The sequence below is a fragment of the Nyctibius grandis genome, chromosome 1 (genome assembly GCF_013368605.1).
Source record: "Nyctibius grandis isolate bNycGra1 chromosome 1, bNycGra1.pri, whole genome shotgun sequence".
Taxonomy (NCBI): Eukaryota; Metazoa; Chordata; class Aves; order Nyctibiiformes; family Nyctibiidae; genus Nyctibius; species Nyctibius grandis.
In genome coordinates, this window is record NC_090658.1 from 13238453 (window position 1) to 13255867 (window position 17415).

The 17415-nt window shown below is 53.9% G+C and overlaps 1 protein-coding gene across 1 annotated transcript; it reads right to left on the reverse strand.

The window, feature by feature from the left end:
* Positions 1 to 1199: 1199 nt before the first annotated feature.
* Positions 1200 to 12650, reverse strand: RRP36 (ribosomal RNA processing 36). Its single transcript, XM_068401658.1, has 7 exons — positions 12565 to 12650; positions 6144 to 6282; positions 4023 to 4089; positions 3060 to 3164; positions 2862 to 2936; positions 2633 to 2750; positions 1200 to 2397 (listed from the first exon to the last, which is right to left on the reverse strand). The coding sequence occupies exons 2-7, from the start codon at positions 6269 to 6271 to the stop codon at positions 2258 to 2260; spliced, it is 633 nt and encodes a 210-aa protein (XP_068257759.1). The 5' UTR covers positions 6272 to 6282; positions 12565 to 12650; the 3' UTR covers positions 1200 to 2257.
* Positions 12651 to 17415: the final 4765 nt, after the last annotated feature.

Consider the following 17415-nt stretch of genomic DNA (forward strand, 5'->3'; position numbering starts at 1 on the left):
TTGAGGCTTGGAGGCCACAGGGAAAAGCAGCTCCCCTGTCAGTAGAAAGCTCTCTGGAGATGTTGGAAGCATCTCCTCCCATGAGCTGGTGTTGCCATGCTGCTGCCTACCTCAATGCTCAGTGCCACCACAACACTGTCTGAGCTGGGCAGTGCCCTAAGGCTTCCCCTGCTGTGCGGTACTGGGCCCAGGAGCTGGCTGGGAGAGACAGGCCAGCAGACTTGCTCCTCACTGCTAGCGTGCTGAATAGAAGCAGGTGACATCCCCACGAGGACGTCCTCCTTGCAGCCAGGCATGCAGGCCCCAGCAGGAAGGAGCCATTTGGCTCCAGAGGGGCAGAAGGGGAAAGCAGGACCACTTTTGGGGTGGCAGCAGATTTGCTCCCTGCTGGGCAGGATCTACCAGCAGCTGAGGATGGTGACACATGGACCCAGGAATGCAAGGCTCTAGCAGCAGTGACACAGGGGTGAGCCACCTCCAGCCTGACCAGGCCCTACCCTTCTTGCCTTAAAGTACAGGGGATTTGTTCAGTTTTGGATTAAAAACTGAGAGCATAAAACAGCAGACCCCTACCACAAAGGGGCCAGGAGAGCCTTGGGCTTTGGTGCTGCCACACTGCTCCCAAGATAACTCTCCTCTGAAGACACAAGGATGCAGCAGGCTCTGCCTCCCACACCATGAGGCAAGGAGAAGAGGCGGAAGCAGCCAAGCACAGTCCAAAGCAATAAGCCACGTGCAGGTTAAAGGCAGCTGAGGATTTCCACGTGGTCCCTAGCCAAGCTGTCACATCCCATTTCTACTGCCTTCCCCCAGTTACACTAAAACCTGTCACCAGAGCAGAACTCACATCACCCACAGGAAGTGCAGTGGAGGCGGATGCTTCAGCAACACCCTCAGGTAGGCGTGATGGAGTTGCTCATCATTCCCTTTCTTGCTCATTGCAAGGCCTTTCCCCAGGCCTCACACACCAGCTGCCCCTCTGGGCTGTGCCAGGGAGCACTCTGCCCTGCAGAGCTGAGGCACACGCTCTGACCTATCAGCCAGAGATCATCTGGGGCATGGCCACATCACCTTCTTGTCAGCACAGCCACAGGAGACAGGGCAATCAGGAGTGAGGAGAAACAAGAGAGCTAGTGGTCAAGGGTATTAACTCCCATAAGTTCAAACACTTTTGACTGTAACAGCACCAACACTGGGAATAAAGGAAAACCGAGGTATTTTATTTCATACAGAATCAGTTTCCTAGAAGCACTAAGAGCCCTGTAGAGACCACCTTGAGAAGCTGAGGAGCAAGGCAGCCCTGCTGGAGACATCCCGGCAGCAGCACCTGAGCACAGTCCGTAGCATGCCCTGGCTGCAAGGAAGGCCAGCCACAGCAGGGGCTGCATCGCCAGGGTGCAGCCCACGCAGAGGGGTTGGATCGTCTCTCCTTTACTACATCCAGGTACTGCATCCAGGCTGGGCCCCCAGAAGACAAGCTGTAGGTCCTCTGGGCTGACTTCAGTTGAGGATGTGAAAGTTGTCAGAGGCTGGAGCACTGCAAGGAAAGGCTGAGGGAACAGGGTTTATTCACCCTCAGGAACAGAAGGCTTTGGGGAGACCTAACAGCACCCCTTTCCCACCCACCTCCCAGACCTATGACCAGGCTATTGACAACACAGAGCCAGGCACTTCACTGAGAACAAGACAAGGATTGTGGGCTAAAACCAGGCAGGTTTCCTGGAGGAGGGAAAGGAAAAAAAAAAAGTTTCATCTTGAGAACTCAAAGCAGGGGAGCAGAGGCCAAGAGAGGTGATGGCATCTGTCCTTGGACATTCCCAGACCCAACTGAAGAAGCCCTGGGCAACCTGGTCTGAAGTCAGTGCTAGCCCTGCTCTGCACAGGCACTGTACCAGAGCCCTCCCACCTGAGGTGCTTTTCCACCTCAGCTGGTGTCTGCTAAGACCTGAAGTTGAGCCAGCAATGCAGGGCAGAGCTTGTGCTCTCCTAGCTAGAGGAAGAGATGAGCAGGTGCAAGGACAGACCATGTGCATCTGCGTGACAGACTTGTCACCACCCAGGCTTGGTGTAAACCACAAGTGAAGAGGACATTTCAGCTACAAAAAGCACTATTTCCTTCAGTTCAGCCTCTGCTCTGCTGCCTAACAGCATCACTGTATGGTGAAAGGCAGATACTGGGAAGAGGGATGGCCATCTTCCAGGCCTGGCCAGGGCAGAGCGAGTCCCAGTGCCAGAAAACAGCATGTCTGTCCAGCAGTCACAAGTTCTTCTGTGAGGGCAGACGGCGCTTGTCTTTGATGGCATTCCTCTTCCTCTTCTTGTTCAGGAAGCTTTCCAGCTTGCCACTCCTCTTCAGCTCTGCGTACTTCTCGGCTAGCTCCAGTTTACGCTTCTCAGCTGTAGAGGAGAGGGAAGCAAGGTTTTAAACTGAAGCCTCAATGATCTCTACAGACCAGCCCCTTCCCACCTCTCCCTCCCCGGCTCCAGGCCTGGCTTGTCCCTTGAGCACCAGTGCTAGAACAATCCGTCCACAGCTCTGTGGAATATTATGGACAACTCAATTCCAGTGCTGAGTCCTGTCAGCAGTACTCCCTCTAGGTCCTCCTGCAGCACGTTCACACTGAGTACTTACATTTCTTTAGGAAGAAGGGTTTCTTTCCCTGCTTGGCCAATTCCCTCTGTTGTCTCTTCAAAGACAGCTCCCTCTCCCTCAATTTCTGCTGTTTTTTCTGTGCCTGTTCTTGCTGTGTCTGTACAGAAAGGACAGCCTGTGTCAGCAAGTGTCTAGGCAGACCTCAGGTCACACATCCTCTCTTCTAGTGCATTGCCTCACAGGACAGGAGATGCTGCACTGAACTCACCATGCGATTCAGGAGCTGCTGGAGTTTCTCCTTCTGCTCCATGTTCCGGCATTTTTTCAGCTGCTTCTGCACCATCTAAAGAAGAGAGCAGAAAGCTGTGTGACTGCCTGCCTGCCACCTCCACTGTGAAAGGCCTTTGTGGAAGCTGCCCTTGCCAAGCAAGGTTCTTCTGGCCAAGGACAGGCACACAGCATTCACCTCCTTCTCCTGCTTCCTGATGCTGTCCAGGAAGCTGTACGTCTTCATAAATATTTCAGGCTTATACTCTCCAGACAGGTCATCAAATCGAGGGTCTCTGCGGACCTGAAGGCATGGAAGGCAAAGGTAAGAGCTGTGGCCAGGACTACCCTGTTAATAGCCTGCTTACTCTCCTCCCATGGATCAGACCTTGCCATTTTTTTTACTAGCAATATTATGCACCCACCATTGAAAACATCTGCAGTTGGCAAAGACTGAGTCCAATAATGTTGCAGTCCCTCACAAAATCATCACGCCTGCATCGGGCCTACTAAGCAACAGGCATTTCCATATGCAAGTCTACCACCCAGGAGTAGCCAATTCAAGGAACAGCAGCATGAGTGCTGCCTCCAAACACCTGCAACTCCCAGACCAAGAGCTGGCTGAACATGTGTTGACAAGGCGACGGATTTGGGAATTCAAACCTATCTAGACATTCACAGATTACCTGGGTTAGGTAATACAGAAAGAGAGAGAGGGAGAAAGAGATCTCTAACTCTGGAAATTAGCATATTAAGATGGTCCAGCAATGATAAGTCAAAGTTATATTCACATTAGAAACTAGATGGACATTTGAACTTACCACGTGATTAGTACTGAACAATGACCATAGCTTACAGTGCAATTGTCACTGGCAGCAGCCATTACAACTTCTAGCAACACCTGGGTCTCAAATGTTCGAGTTACTCCTCAAGTTGTGCATTCTGCAGGGCAGCACGTTATACAGAGAGCAGCTGCTCCTGCACCCAATCTCTTGTTCTCCCCAGAGACATGCTAGCACTGCCTACGCTCACTAGACAGGGGTCCAAGCCCTATCCTCCAGAAACAGCCTGTGGCATCTTCAGAAGCCCCATTACCATGTCTGTGCCCTATTAGCATCGCTAAGGGAAGTCAGCTCCTGAGCTGGGGACTGGGAGCACCCACCTTCTTTGTAACAGAGACGACTTGTCGCAGAAAAGGTACAGGCTTCTTGGCAGACATCTCCAATGGCCTGAAAAAGAGAAAAACGTACTGAAGAGGAGCAGAGGACAGAATGAGGCCAAGGCTAACGTGTCAGGAGGTTAGCCAGACCCTCAGGAGAACATTACTGCACAGTGCCGAAACGGCAGCCTCTCCCACTCAATCCTCACCATGATGCCTACAGAGAGCAAAGAGATGACTTGGTCAAGAGCCAGACAAGGCTACTACAACCGAAAGATCTATAAATGCGTGGTTAAAACAATTCCACACAAAACAGCCCCACAGTATCAAGTGAAAACACACCACCTGTATCAGTAAATGCACCGTATGTAATTATTCCTCTCCATGTTTTCATTCATCACGCAACAGTCCTCTTCTATTGCTGGCCCACCAACTCATCCACTCTTGACTAATTACTTACACTGAAAGGTGAGACCAAAGCTGGGAATTTCTGCACTGACCTGGTATTTACAAAGACAGGCCAATTCTACTGTGGCCTAGCTCAGTGAGAAAGCACACCATAACCCACGTAAAGGTCAGCCCCCAGGAATAAGGGCCGTACAGCTCATGGTACGTAGCCCAAAAGAGATTTCACAGTGAATCAGGACCACGAGGACCATGGTGACAACTAATTAAGCGAACAAGTTCTCCTTGCAACACAGACCTTTAGAGCTTGATGCTCTAGGTGTATGAGGGGGACAGTATAAGGTGGGAGAACGGGGTATTACTCTCCCCATGTTACTTGGATACTGTGTCCTCCAATTTTTCAGTACATCAGGTAAGTTATTGGAAACATGAACTGTGAACCCCCCTGCTGAGAGTACCACAGTGTAGGCATTATACTCACATTCAGCAACACCATAACACCAGGGCAGGAACAAAAGCAACCCCCCAGGCACAAGTAAGTTTTCCAAATCCCACTTTGGGCAGCGTTCAGTGTATTTTCATGTTCGCCAATGTAGCTATACCTCTGTGCAACAGTCTCGAATCAGCTTTATGCAGCATTGCTGAAGCCAGCTCAGTTCCAGGGGATTTCCCTGAAGTCCTTTTTTTTAAGCAGCTCACTTCCATAACAAAAAGATGAGAGAAACAGCATGTGGGATTTACAGTGATGCATCACTTAAAGGATTAGGGAATTAAATAAAAACAGAATTATGCAAACTGTGTGGCAGAAATAGAGACACTGTGTGATGATGTTGCACTACACAAAATCCCCCAGACTTCTGAGTAAAAGGTAAAGCAGAAACATTATTCTAATCAACTGTTTACGGCAGAAGAACATGTATTCAGCAGAGATTCAGAAATAGGTTAGGGAATGCCAGTGTAACAGAGGAAACCTGTTCAAGTCACTTAGATACAGCTCTGAGGACTGAAAAGCAGCTAACTACTGCAGATAATGGCATAACAGTTCTTACCAGTGGGGGCCTGTGGAGGACTGTAAAAAGATCTGATAGTTTTTGTTGTGTTTAATACATTTTATAGTCACCACATCAATAGCACCTACAGAGCATGCAATCAGGAGATTTAAAGACCACTGAGGACTGGAAAAAGTCTGTGACAATAAGTTCTGTAGAGGGGAAAAAACAAAAATCAACACAGACAAGCCACAGATGAGACAACAGCAGAAGGATGAATGAAATTTCCAAACACTGCAACTCCAGCCAGTGGGAGCCAGGCAGACGATGCTGATAAGCTGGAAGGGGTTTAGAATACAGCAGGGTAACTATTTCAGGGCCCAGAGGACACAAGGAAAGCACCACCATAAAGCTTAAAAGAGAAGCATACCATGCCATGGGTTAAAAGTGCCTTAATACAGAGGATGTAAAGGAATTGAGTGCTGATTTAACTATCAAGTAACAGGTGGCTGCTGGGCATTTGAACAGGAGAGGATATTAAGAGCTCTGAAACAGTAACAGACCATTCCCAAATGAAACACTATAGTGAAAGGCATTATTGCATAGCACATTAAAGGAGATCTACTCCAGCTCCAAGGCAATGGCAACACTGTGAGGAGCTCTCAGCGTAACTTCTGCAGCACAGAGAGCGCACATACACATTTTTCTGATCACAAAATAACATCTTTACCCTTTTTTGCCTTGTTGCTGCTTCACCGTAGCTTTGGTAGGTTTTGCAGTTTTCTTCCCACCGGTCACCTGTTTGCCCACTCTCGTTCTCGTATCACTCTGCACCCGCAGGAGTTCCTCAAAAGACATGCGAGATTGATCTGGAAGAGAGCGCAGGACACATCTGAACCAAACAGCTTCTCAAGGTACCTCCCACCCCCAAATTCCACCAAGAGGGATGTCTCAGAGCCTGAGACAGTGACATGAGCACAGCGGTGCCACCCCTATACAACTGCATGGCAGAAAGAAGCCACTGCACCTCTTGGCCTTTGATTTCTCTCTCATTAATCACTGCAATCTTTAGCACTAGAACAGTCTCCCCCTCTCCCCAACACGTCTTTGCTTCTCTCTCTACTCAGTAGCACACTCAAGACCAGTTCAAAATTTTTACCTGGTACAAAGAGTGGTACGAGCTCCGCACTGGGCTATATTTTGGCAGCATTGCAAATTCTGAGGGGTCACTTCCCAGTCCCGATTCTTTAACAGACTGTTCTTGTCCCATTGCCTCTAAATGGGCATCATCACATCTCTCACACCATGAGACCAGCCAGAAGGTGCAGGAAAACCACGTGGCCTGTTCAACTTGTCTGTTAAGACTCGGAGACAGTCTCTCCCCGCTGCACATCCACCATAGCTCTGCTCGGTCTGCAATGGAGCTATTCCCACAGCAGAGCCTCCTCAGCACCCCGGAGGCCTGTAAACTACTGAAATCCAGACGTTCAACCTTCACTATCTCACTACCAACAGGAATAGCTTATACCCTGATTCACTGGGAGAAGAAAAAAATGCCCCAACACCAAAAAGCAGTTTCATATTCTAGCCCTGCCATGAGTTCCCCACAGTGCTATTTGCACCTTGTATTTCATAAAATATTCCTTCTCTCCTCAGACTCCTGACTAGAAGACCAACACAACACAAGAAACAGCAAAAACAATTCTACCCAAAGCGCTGATAAATGCATAAGATATTCTTCTGGAATTTTCTGTTGCTGTTTCTTTAATATCCCTCAGTGACAGTAATCTTTAACGCTTCTTATAACCACAACATAAAAATGTTATCAACAATTCTTTCTGGATTTACACCTCTGGGTGTTCAGGACTAGCAATCGGAAAACATTTCTTAAGGCAGCACTTGGATGTGCTCACTCCATTCTCTGGATGATGGTAGGGGCAAGAAGGAACAGGAGGGTTTGCATTGCCTCCCTTCTGATGGAGAAAGTCTTGGCTCAACACCTCCGAGCAGTGCCAGGCATATGGTCTTTCTAAGCCTTTGCAGTACTATGCATTTGGCACAAAACACCCCAACTGTGACCTAGCAAAAACAATCGCATCCTCCCTGTGGTGGGTTGACCCTGGCTGGATGCCAGGAGCCCACCAAAGCTGCACTATCACTCCCCTCCTCAGCCGGACAGGGGAGAGAAAATAGAACGAAAAGCTTGTGGGTCAAGATAAGGACAGGGAGATCACTCAGCAATTACCGTCATGGGCAAAACATACTCGACCTGGGGAAATTTAGTTTATTGCCAGTCAAAATCAGAGTAGGATAATGAGAAATAAAACCAAATCTTGAACCACCTTCCCCCCACCCCTCCCTTCTTCCCAGGCTCAACTTCACTCCTGATTTCTCTACCTCCTCTCCCCGAGAGGCGCAGGGGGACAGGGAATGGAGGTTGAAGCCAGTTCATGACATGTCTCTGCTGCTCCTTCCTCCTCAGGGGGAGGACTCCTCACACTCTTCCTCTACTCCAGCGTGGGGTCACTCCCAAAGGAGACAGTCCTCCATGAATTTCTCCAATGTGACTCCTTTCCCCGGGCTGCAGTTCTTCATGAACTGCTCCACAGAATCACAGAAGCACAGAATGGTTAGGGTTGGAAGGGACTCCAGCGTGGGTCCCTCCCATGGGGTGCAGTCCTTCAGGAACAGACTGCTCCAGCATGGTCCCCCGAGGCATCACAAGTCCTTCCAGCAAACCTGCTCCAGCGTGGGCTCCTCTCTCCAAGGGGTCACAGGTCGTGCCAGCAGCCTGCTCCAGTGCCGGCTTCCCACAGTGTCACAGCCTCCTTTGGGTGCAGCCACCTGCTCCAGTGTGGGATCCTTCCTGGGCTGCAGGTGGATATCTGCTCTACTGTTAACCTCCATGGGCTGTGGGGGGACACCCTGCCTCACCATGGTCTTCACCACAGGCTGCAGGGGAATCTCTGCTCTGGCACCTCCTCGCCCTCCTTCTTCACTGACCTTCGTGTCTGCAGAGTTGTTTCTCTCATGTATTCTCATTCTTCTCTCCGGCTGCTGTTGCACAGCAGTTTCCCCCCCCCTTCTTAAATACGTCATCACAGAGGCACTACCACCGTCACTGATAGAGCTGCTGGCCAAGGCTGAGCCAATCGGACACGGGGGAAATTTCTGGCATCTTCTCACAAAAGTCACCCCTTTAGTAGCCCCCCACTACAAAAACCTTGTCATGCAAACCCAATACACTGCCCCATGACACAAAGTTTCTGCATGCTCTGCCCAAATCTGCTGCCAAATTCAGTAAGCAACATGAGGTCAGTCACACTGGCTCCCAGCATGGACTCACCATCCCAGTCACTCTCATCTTGGCAATAACCAAGACTTTCTGCTTCAGAATCTACTCGCATCATCCAGAAAACATAATGAGCACAGCCAAGCGCTGCATCAAGAGAGGTTTTCTTTTTGCTTGTTCTGAACCCCCAGGAACTCTGCTCTGTCAATGCTCGTTAGTCCTCTGAGGAGGGTTAAGGGAACACTGTACACCCAGTTTGCCGCACAAGGGACAAAGGAAACGTGAATACAGCACTCTTTCATTACAGTGCTTCCCCAAAACACCCTTCTCACTTATCTTACTGCAGTTGGATATCTTCTCTTGCTTGGGCTCCCACAAATGCCCTTGCTCCCCATCTTCTTAGGCATGACAGCACTGTCGCCCTTTCCTATCTCCCTCAGGTTCTCCATCTTTCCCCGTGTCACCCTTGTGTAATCCCTTACTGCCTGCCTGCCCATAACATGAAATCACCTTCAGACCAAAGAACTGTGCCTGCATTCAGGTAGGAGCTGAGTGCCATGCAACTCAGCAATTTAAAGTAATCATGCTGTTGGGGTCCACAGGGACTTAAGAAAACCAGTAAGTTCTAGCCTTGGCCAAGAGCACCTGCCACAACACTGTTCAAATTCAGTGCAGATAGCTTTAGACTGCTGCACTATAGGAAAAATCTGTGCTAATTATAAAAGTTATGGGGTAGAGAGCAATTAATCACTATATAGGAAAATATTTGAGTATTGCTGATTACTCAAAGCATCACCAGACAAACAAATGAAAGACTCTGAGCAAGGACAGTCAAAAGGGCAAAGAAAGCATTAAAGGAAAGGAAGAACGATGTGGAAGCTACTCTAACATTTCACGAAGACAGACAAGACACCACCACTTGCACTACAATACTCCATTTGGCTGCAATTCCAAAACAACACTGTTAAAACAGCAAAGGCTTACAAGATGTCAACTAAAACGGGATAAAGACACCGTATAAGAAGATGCAACATTTAGCACAGGATTAGAAAAGAGATTTGGTGTAAATCAGACAAATCAAAGGCATGCAGAGCTTTCACTGGCAAAGTATTTCAATACTATTACGGGATACCAGACTTGACCACCCAGAACCTAATGGGGAAAGTGCTTTCCACACAGTAGTATCAGTCCATGAAATACATCCTACTATCTGTTTGTAGGAAACTAAATTAGCCACTCACATTGAAATAAACATCATTTGACATCAGCATAAAAAAAGAAGCCTGTTTTGGGGCAGAAGTGAACAGTCCCAGCAGGCATTCACTGCTGGGCAGCAGATTTGGCAACTGCGTGTGTTAAAAGGTTGCTGGCTTCCTGCTCCAAAGTGGCTGGGCCTGTCCACAGCCTCTGCACAAGGAGAGTTCATGATCCTTAAAATCTGTGCTGATGGGTTCTCCATCAAAATACCTATTAAAAGACAGGATGAACTTACTTTCCTTATTTCTTACATTCTTTCTTGACACTTTAATTTCCCATTTTTTTCAGTCCTTCCCCCCCCTAGAACACAATTTACTTTTTCTGTCCTGTCTCTATAGTCCATTTCATCTTCCCTTCTGCCATTTTTTCCCTTCCTCCATTATTTTGCAGATTGTTTCCTCTCCTTTCCACCTCTTGCTAAGCTACTGTTACCTGCTGATAACATGGGCATTTCCTGCTTACCAGCACAGTCTCCCCAAGTTTCCTCTCCTCCCGCAGACTCCTGTGACACATGGACACCTTACGCCTTTCTCGGCTGAACCTGTTGAGAACTCTACAACCTGCTGACACATCAAAGAGTGTCCAGGATGCAAAAAAAGACAGCCTAAGAAATGGCTTGTATCCACCCAGTCATTCTCCACTGAGACAAACTCAGTGCTGGACTGTTAATATCACAGAGTGGTTAGGGTTGGAAGGGACCTCTGGAGATCATCTAGTCCAGCCCCCTGCCAAAGCAGGTTCACCCAGAGCATGCTGTACAGGGTCGCATCCAGCCAGGTTTTGAATATCTCCAGAGAAGGAGACTCCACAGCCTCCCTGGGCAGCCTGTTTCAGTGCTCTGTCACCCTCAAAGTAAAGAAGTTTTTTCTCATATTTAGATGGAACTTCCCATGTTTCAGTTTGTGCCCGTTGCCCCTTGTCCTGGCACTGGATACCACTAAGAGTCTGGCCCCATCCCCTTGACATCTGCCCCTAAGGTTTTTGTGTAAGTATTGATAAGATCCCCTCTCAGTCTTCTCTTCTCCAGGCTAAACAGACCCAGCTCCCTCAGCCTCTCCTCGTAGGAGAGATGCTGCAGTTCTCTGATCATCTTTGTAGCCCTCCGCTGGACTCTCTCCAGTAGTTCCTTGTCTTTCTTGAACTGAGGGGCCCAGAACTGCACACAGTACTCCAGGTGTGGCCTCACTAGGGCAGTGTAGAGGGGAAAGGATAACCTCCCTCGACCTGCTGGCTACACTCTTCCTAATGCACCCCAGGATACCATTGGCCTTCTTGGCCACAAGGGCACATTGTTGGCTCATGATGAACTTGTCCACCAGAACTCCCAGGTCCTTCTCTGCAGAGCTGCTTTCCAGCAGGTCAACCCCAGCCCATACTGACACATGGGGTTCTTCCTCCCTAGGTGCAGGACCCTACACTTGCCTTTGTTGAACTTGATTAGGTTCCTCTCTGCCCAGCTCTCCAGCCTGTCCAGGTCTCGCTGAATGGCAGCACAGCCTTCTGGTGTATCGGCCACTCCTCCCAGTTTTGTGTCGTCAGCAAACTTGCTGAGTGTACACTCAGTCCCTTCATCCAGATCATTGATGAATAAGTTAAACAGGACTGGACCCAGTACTGACCCATGGGGAACACCACTAGCTACAGGCCTCCAACTAGACTCAGCACCGCTGATCACAACCCTCTGAGCTCTGCCAGAGGGAGATAACTACTTCCATTCCAGAAACAAGATTACAGAGGGCCCAGACAGATGGTAAAAGCAAAATGCTGTTCCCATTCACATCCAGCTGTGGGAAGGAAAGAGTGATGACTGTCAGTGGTCTTCTCTCTGACCTCTACTGAAGTTCACCATTAAGAGAGAAAAACATAATGCCTACAGATGGGGGGCACCACACCCACCATTGGAATCCCCCTCCTGAACGCCTGCCCTAGATGAGAAGTGCCTCCCCACACACACAAACACAGCCAGGAGACTCCTCTCACAAGACAACCAGTCATTTCTCACACTGGTGACACACCATGCAGCTCCATGTATTTAACATTGATGTCCATTCCCTCACAACTCTCTTCAAGAGCCTTTGACAAACTTCTCATAAGGTTTTCATTCTCACCTTGAGACAAGGAAACCACACTGCACATACTGTGGCAGATGAGGACAACCGCCTCGATGGGCCAAACCTTGGCACCACCGCTGTGGCCACAGCCACGCACCCCCGGGTCCTTCCCACCTGCCTGTGCTCTCAAGGGCTGCTCAGGCTACCGCGTATCTACATTTGCACGGAGCAATCGTCCCTGAGAAGATGTACGAGAGCTTCTGCACACGGGGAAGGCGACTGGGGAGAAGAGAAAGAGGCCCCTGGAAGTTGTGGTTTCAGAGACCCCTCAGACAGCTCGCACTGAGACCCGGCCCGTGATCCCGGCCTCGCCCTCCCAGCAGGGCAGGCGGGGCCGGGGGGAAGCCGGAGCACGGAAAGGGACCCGGCCGTTTGCCGCTTCCCCGCCGACCGACCTTCCCAGCGCGCCGGGAGCCCCGGCCTGGGGCCCGCCACCCCTCCCGGAGGGCGCTGCCGCCCCGCGGGGCCTGCCCGAGCGGGGCAGCCCTCACCTCTCTCGCCGGCCCCCGCGCCCTCGGCCCCCGGGGGGCTCCCGCTATCGTCACTGTCGCCGCCGTCAGCTGCTGTCGCCAGAGCTCTCACCCTCCGCCGGCCTCCAGCCTCCCGAGGGGCTGCTCCGCGGCCCGCCGCCACGCTCCGGCGCAGCGGCCACCCCCCCCGCCCACCTCTTCCTCCCTCCTCCGCAACGGCAGCTCTTCTCCATCCTGCCGCCCGGGACCGGCTCCCGCACCCTCCTGACGCGGCCACATCGCCGCAGCAAACGCGCGGCACCGGGACCCACCTCCCGCCCCGGTCCCTCCGCCCCGCCGCGAGCCGGCGGCAAACGCGGAAGCAGCGCGGTGAGGGCGGAGAACGACGGCGCAGGCGCAGGTAGAGACAGGCAGGGAGAGGGGAAGGGAAAGCGCGTTTATTGGTGCGGGCAGGGCAGGCAGCGCGCGTGCGCGGCGGGGGGCCCCGCCCCCTCCATCGCCCCGCCCAGGAGGCGGGGCAGGGCGGGGCCGGGCGGGAAGGACCCGGGCGGCGGCCAGGACCGGGGCAGGGGGGCGGCGGGCGGCGAGAGGCTGTCGGCCAGGGCGCGGAGCTGCGCGGCCAGCGCGCTGAGCTCCTGCCCCGCCGGCGGGGCGGTGGCGGGCGGCGGCGGCCGTGGGGCGGTGCTGTCGGGCGCGCAGGTAGGCGGCCTCCTCCTCCCTGCGGCGGACACGGGGGTGAGGGGCAGCCCGGGGGGCACGGCACGGCCCGGCGCCGCGCTGCCCGCTCCCCGTACGAGCCCTCACCTGAGGCAGCGCTGGTGCAGGTGATGGCCCGGCCCCCGCCGTCCCGCCGCGCCGACACGCAGAGCCAGGGCCCAGGCGCGGTCCCTGCGCAGCACACGCAGCACGGCTGGCTCTGGCTGCCGCCCCCGGCCCCCAGCGCTGCGGGCAAGGGGCTGCGTTAGCCCGCGGCGGGGCACGACTGCCCCGGGTGCCAGGGCAGGGTGGGGTTCTGCTTGCGACCCCTCCCCGGCATGGCCCGTAGTCACTGCTGCTGCTCTGGCCCCAGCGGGACAGAAGCCCCAGGGTGTGGAGTCAGGCCCGTATCAGCCCTGCCCTCTGAAAAAGCTGGGGCAGGGGGGGGCTTGTCTCCTCTCTGCACTGCGGCAAAAGCAGGGTGACCCCCCTCCGCAAGCTTGGGAGCTACCTGTGACCTTATAGGCAGTGTATGGGGTGTGTAACCAATTCTCTGCTTCATCCTTTTCAGATAGACATCCTGCGCAGTGGGCAGGGACTAAACTCACTTTGTTCCTGGTGTCCTGGACAGCCAGGTTTCAGGCATAGCCAGAACCACGTAGCCAGAGAAAGACACGCGTGTCCCCAGGCCTGACACTCACCCACGCCCTGTGCTGGGCACCGCTAGGTCAGTGTCCTCAGGGTGCAGCAGGCTGTACCACGACTGACCGATCAGTTCCTCCCTGCGGTAGCCAAGGTGGTAGGTGACACTGGGAGAGACAAGGGGAGCGAGGACTGATGCTTTGCAGCGTCTGCACTGTGTCAGCAAGGGATCAGCTGTTACATGATGGAGGAGAGAGCAAAACAACAGGGGTACAGAAATGGGTGTGCAACGCGGGAGGGAAGAGGCTTGGGAAGTGTCTGTGAGAGTCCCACTGCTCACGCAGGGTCCAGCTTGCATCCCACACGCAGGCTCTGTGAAGGGAAATGCTCGTTGCTGTGTGAGATGCACAGCTGGGGCTGTGGTGCGAGCAGGCACCCCTCACCTCTCCGTGACATCAATAACTGTCATGTCTAGGATGTGCATGCTCTGGAATAGGTCGTCCTGGGAACCAGCATCACTGTCTGCAGGGAACCGCGTGACGGGTGTGCAGAGGGCCAGGAAGGCTGTGGTGGAGGGGCAGGCCGGCCAGCGCAGGGCCATAAAGCGCCCGCACACTGCCACGGCCCGATTACCCCCGTGCTGCAGCCGGAAGGCCTTGGATGTGCCGCATCTCGCTGACAAATGTGACTTCTGCAGGAGAACAAACCGGCCGGAGCAGGTCAGGGGTTCCCTCCCGAGCTCTCTGACCGGAGCCACAAAGGGCCAGAGCAGGGCCTGTAAGCAGTGTCTGTAAGATGCCAGCCGAGGCCTCCCTTACTCCTGCCAGGCTCTTCCTGGGCGAGGAGGAGCTTCTTGCGTGCGTCCTCATGCGCTTGCCCATCGAGGATGTCAAAAACCGTGTCCCCTTGGGCGAGCAGCTCCACCTGATAAAGAGGGGGGCTGCCATTGCAGAACTGTGCCTGCCCCCGCGGGGCCGTGTGCTGGCACCCGCGAGCGCACAGCCAGCTGGAGCCACGGCCAGCATCTGCCAGGGCAGCGTGCTGTGCACGCAATTAAGGCACCAGGACAGGTATGGGGACAGTGACCCGCAAATGCCCAGCAGGCAGACCTTACCATGGAGAGGCCCAGGACCTGAGGCCACGTTCTCTGAGATGTAGATCAGCTTGCCGTTGGCCGAGAGGCACAAGCGAAACCCCGGCAGCAGTGAGAGCAGCTCCATGCCGAGGGCTGGTCCCGCAGGAGGAGCTGAGTCTGCAGGGGGAGCATAGGGTGAAAGGGGCTGTCTTGGGGCAGGAGCCGTGCCCCATGCAGAGCCAAGCTAGCATGGGGTACAGCAGCGTTGTGGGTACCTGGAGGGAAGAGCTGAGCCCCCCGCAGCCGGAGGCACACCAGGGCCATGGTGTGGAGGTAGGAGAGCTGCTCCTTCTCCCGGGTGGAGATGGGAAGCAGGGAGCGCAGCGCCTGCAGCTCCACATTGATCTGGTCCCGGCGAGCCTTGGAGGCACTCTTGGTTGACCTGCAAAGCCAGCTGTCTGGGGAAACATGTCCAGGGAGGGAGAAGGACAGCATTCCCTGCCTGCCGCTATGAGGACAATTGCAAGCTCGGGAGTGGAGGTGGTCCCCCAGAGAGGCCCAGTGGTCCTAGAGAGGCCCCGCACCCGTGCCAGCTGCCTCTAGGAGAGCAAACATTTGGTGGCTGTTTCGGTGCAGCGGGCACAGGCAGAGGTGCTCGCAGCTACCCAGGGGGACAGCACTGCTGGTATGGCTGGTGCCCCTCTCACTGGGGGCCAAGTTGGACAATGACCTGTGCTTTGAGGGGGGAGCACGAGTGCCACGACCTCCCCACCAAACCCCAACAAGGATGTAAACTGCATCCAGTGCCAGAATGTGAGACCCAGCCCATTGCATCTGCCTTTACTTTTCAACCACCCGAAATCCCTCTGCCCCTCCAGGCTCCCACACCTCCTCCCCACGCACTGGCTGGCAGCCCCACTCTCCCAAGCTGCTGCCAGCCCCTTGCAAGGGTCATCGGGTGCTACACAAGCTGGCCCGGGGCTCGCCCCAGCTCAGAGCCCACCACAGCCCCGTGGGCAGGAGACAGTAGGGAGCTCACCTGAACCGCTTTGAGGCACTGGGCGCCTGCTTGCCCCTCCTGGGTGGGCAGCTCGTCTCTGCCTGCAGTGGCCTGTGGCAGTGGCTGCAGAAGATGGTCATGGTGCCGGCGCGAGGATGCGTGAAGCTGGTAGAGCACTGCTGCCTCCCTCGCGTCTGGCTGCATCTGAACCTGCTGACCCTGCTGCTCCTGGCCTCCTTTTGTACCCTCCCGGGGCACAGGGGCCAAGGCACGCACAGAGAGAGTTACCTCTCATGACGCAACTCCAAATAGCTCAGGGCTATTTTTAGAAGGCAGGCTACTAAAAATAGCCTTTGCAGCCGCTGCAATCTGAGAGGGGAAGCAATAAAAGGAAGCCAGGGTCTTTAAAACAAACCTGCCTGCTCAGGAGGGGGTGATGACAAAGGTAGGAGGGATGCCCCCGTGGGGCCCACAGTTGTTGCCAGCCCAGCAGAAGGTCCATGATGGGCCGAAGGCCTGTGGCTAGTCCGCTCGCCCAGCAGCTGCTCTCCAGCATCACTGATGACCCAGCTGGGTGCTGGGAGAGGGAGCTGATATGCCAAGAAAATGCACCGGAGACATCCGGACCAAGGTGGTGAGCAGTGTCCCACCCCTGGGTCTGCAGCAGAGTCCTGGCAGAGGGAGGTCAGGGCCATAGTGTCCCTGAACTCGAGGGAACCTTTGAAGGGGAATGGGGTGCCTGTGACCCTCTCCCTGGTGAGCTCCTTCTTCCCAGAGAAGCCTTCTCCCCACCAAAGGTCTGCTCTCCTAGAGGCAGCTGGCACAGGGCACTGAGCCTTTCTAGGGCCTGTTATCTCCACTCAATGTCCCAGAGGTTGTGATCCTCCCCAGAGGAGCGCCAGTGACAGCCATTCATGGACAAAACCAGGAGCACCTTAGGGAGCCTCTGTGCTCAGCACCACACTGCCCAGGGCAGCGAGTCTGGGTCATCTGCAGGCGTTTCCTGGTACCTGGCACCCTACAAGGAGAGTAGGGTTGGTACTTCAGTGCTGGGGAAGGGGATGCCGTGGCAAAAAAACTCCACCATTTCATGGCATGGCTTAAGAGAGAGCCTGTCTGAGGCAGCTGCTTGAGCAGAGGAGCTGGAGCTGCAGCTGCTGGGCAACGCATGGGAGATGCCCATCCAGCCCTTGCAGGTAACTTGGAGGTGCCAAGGACCACAAAGCGGGAGCCTAGGCTGGGGGTGCTCTCTCTGAGCCGGATGTGCTGTCAGCACACGCTGGCTCCCTTCAGGCCACAGCCCTGCCATCAATGCTCATCACCCACCACAGCGATGTGCTGCCAGTACGTGAAGAACAAGCTCTTGCTGCAATTACGGTGCCTTCTGTTCTCTTGCCATGGCATTTTCACTGCTCTCACGCCACTCCATACCCGCACTGGTCACCTCCTGCAGGCTGAG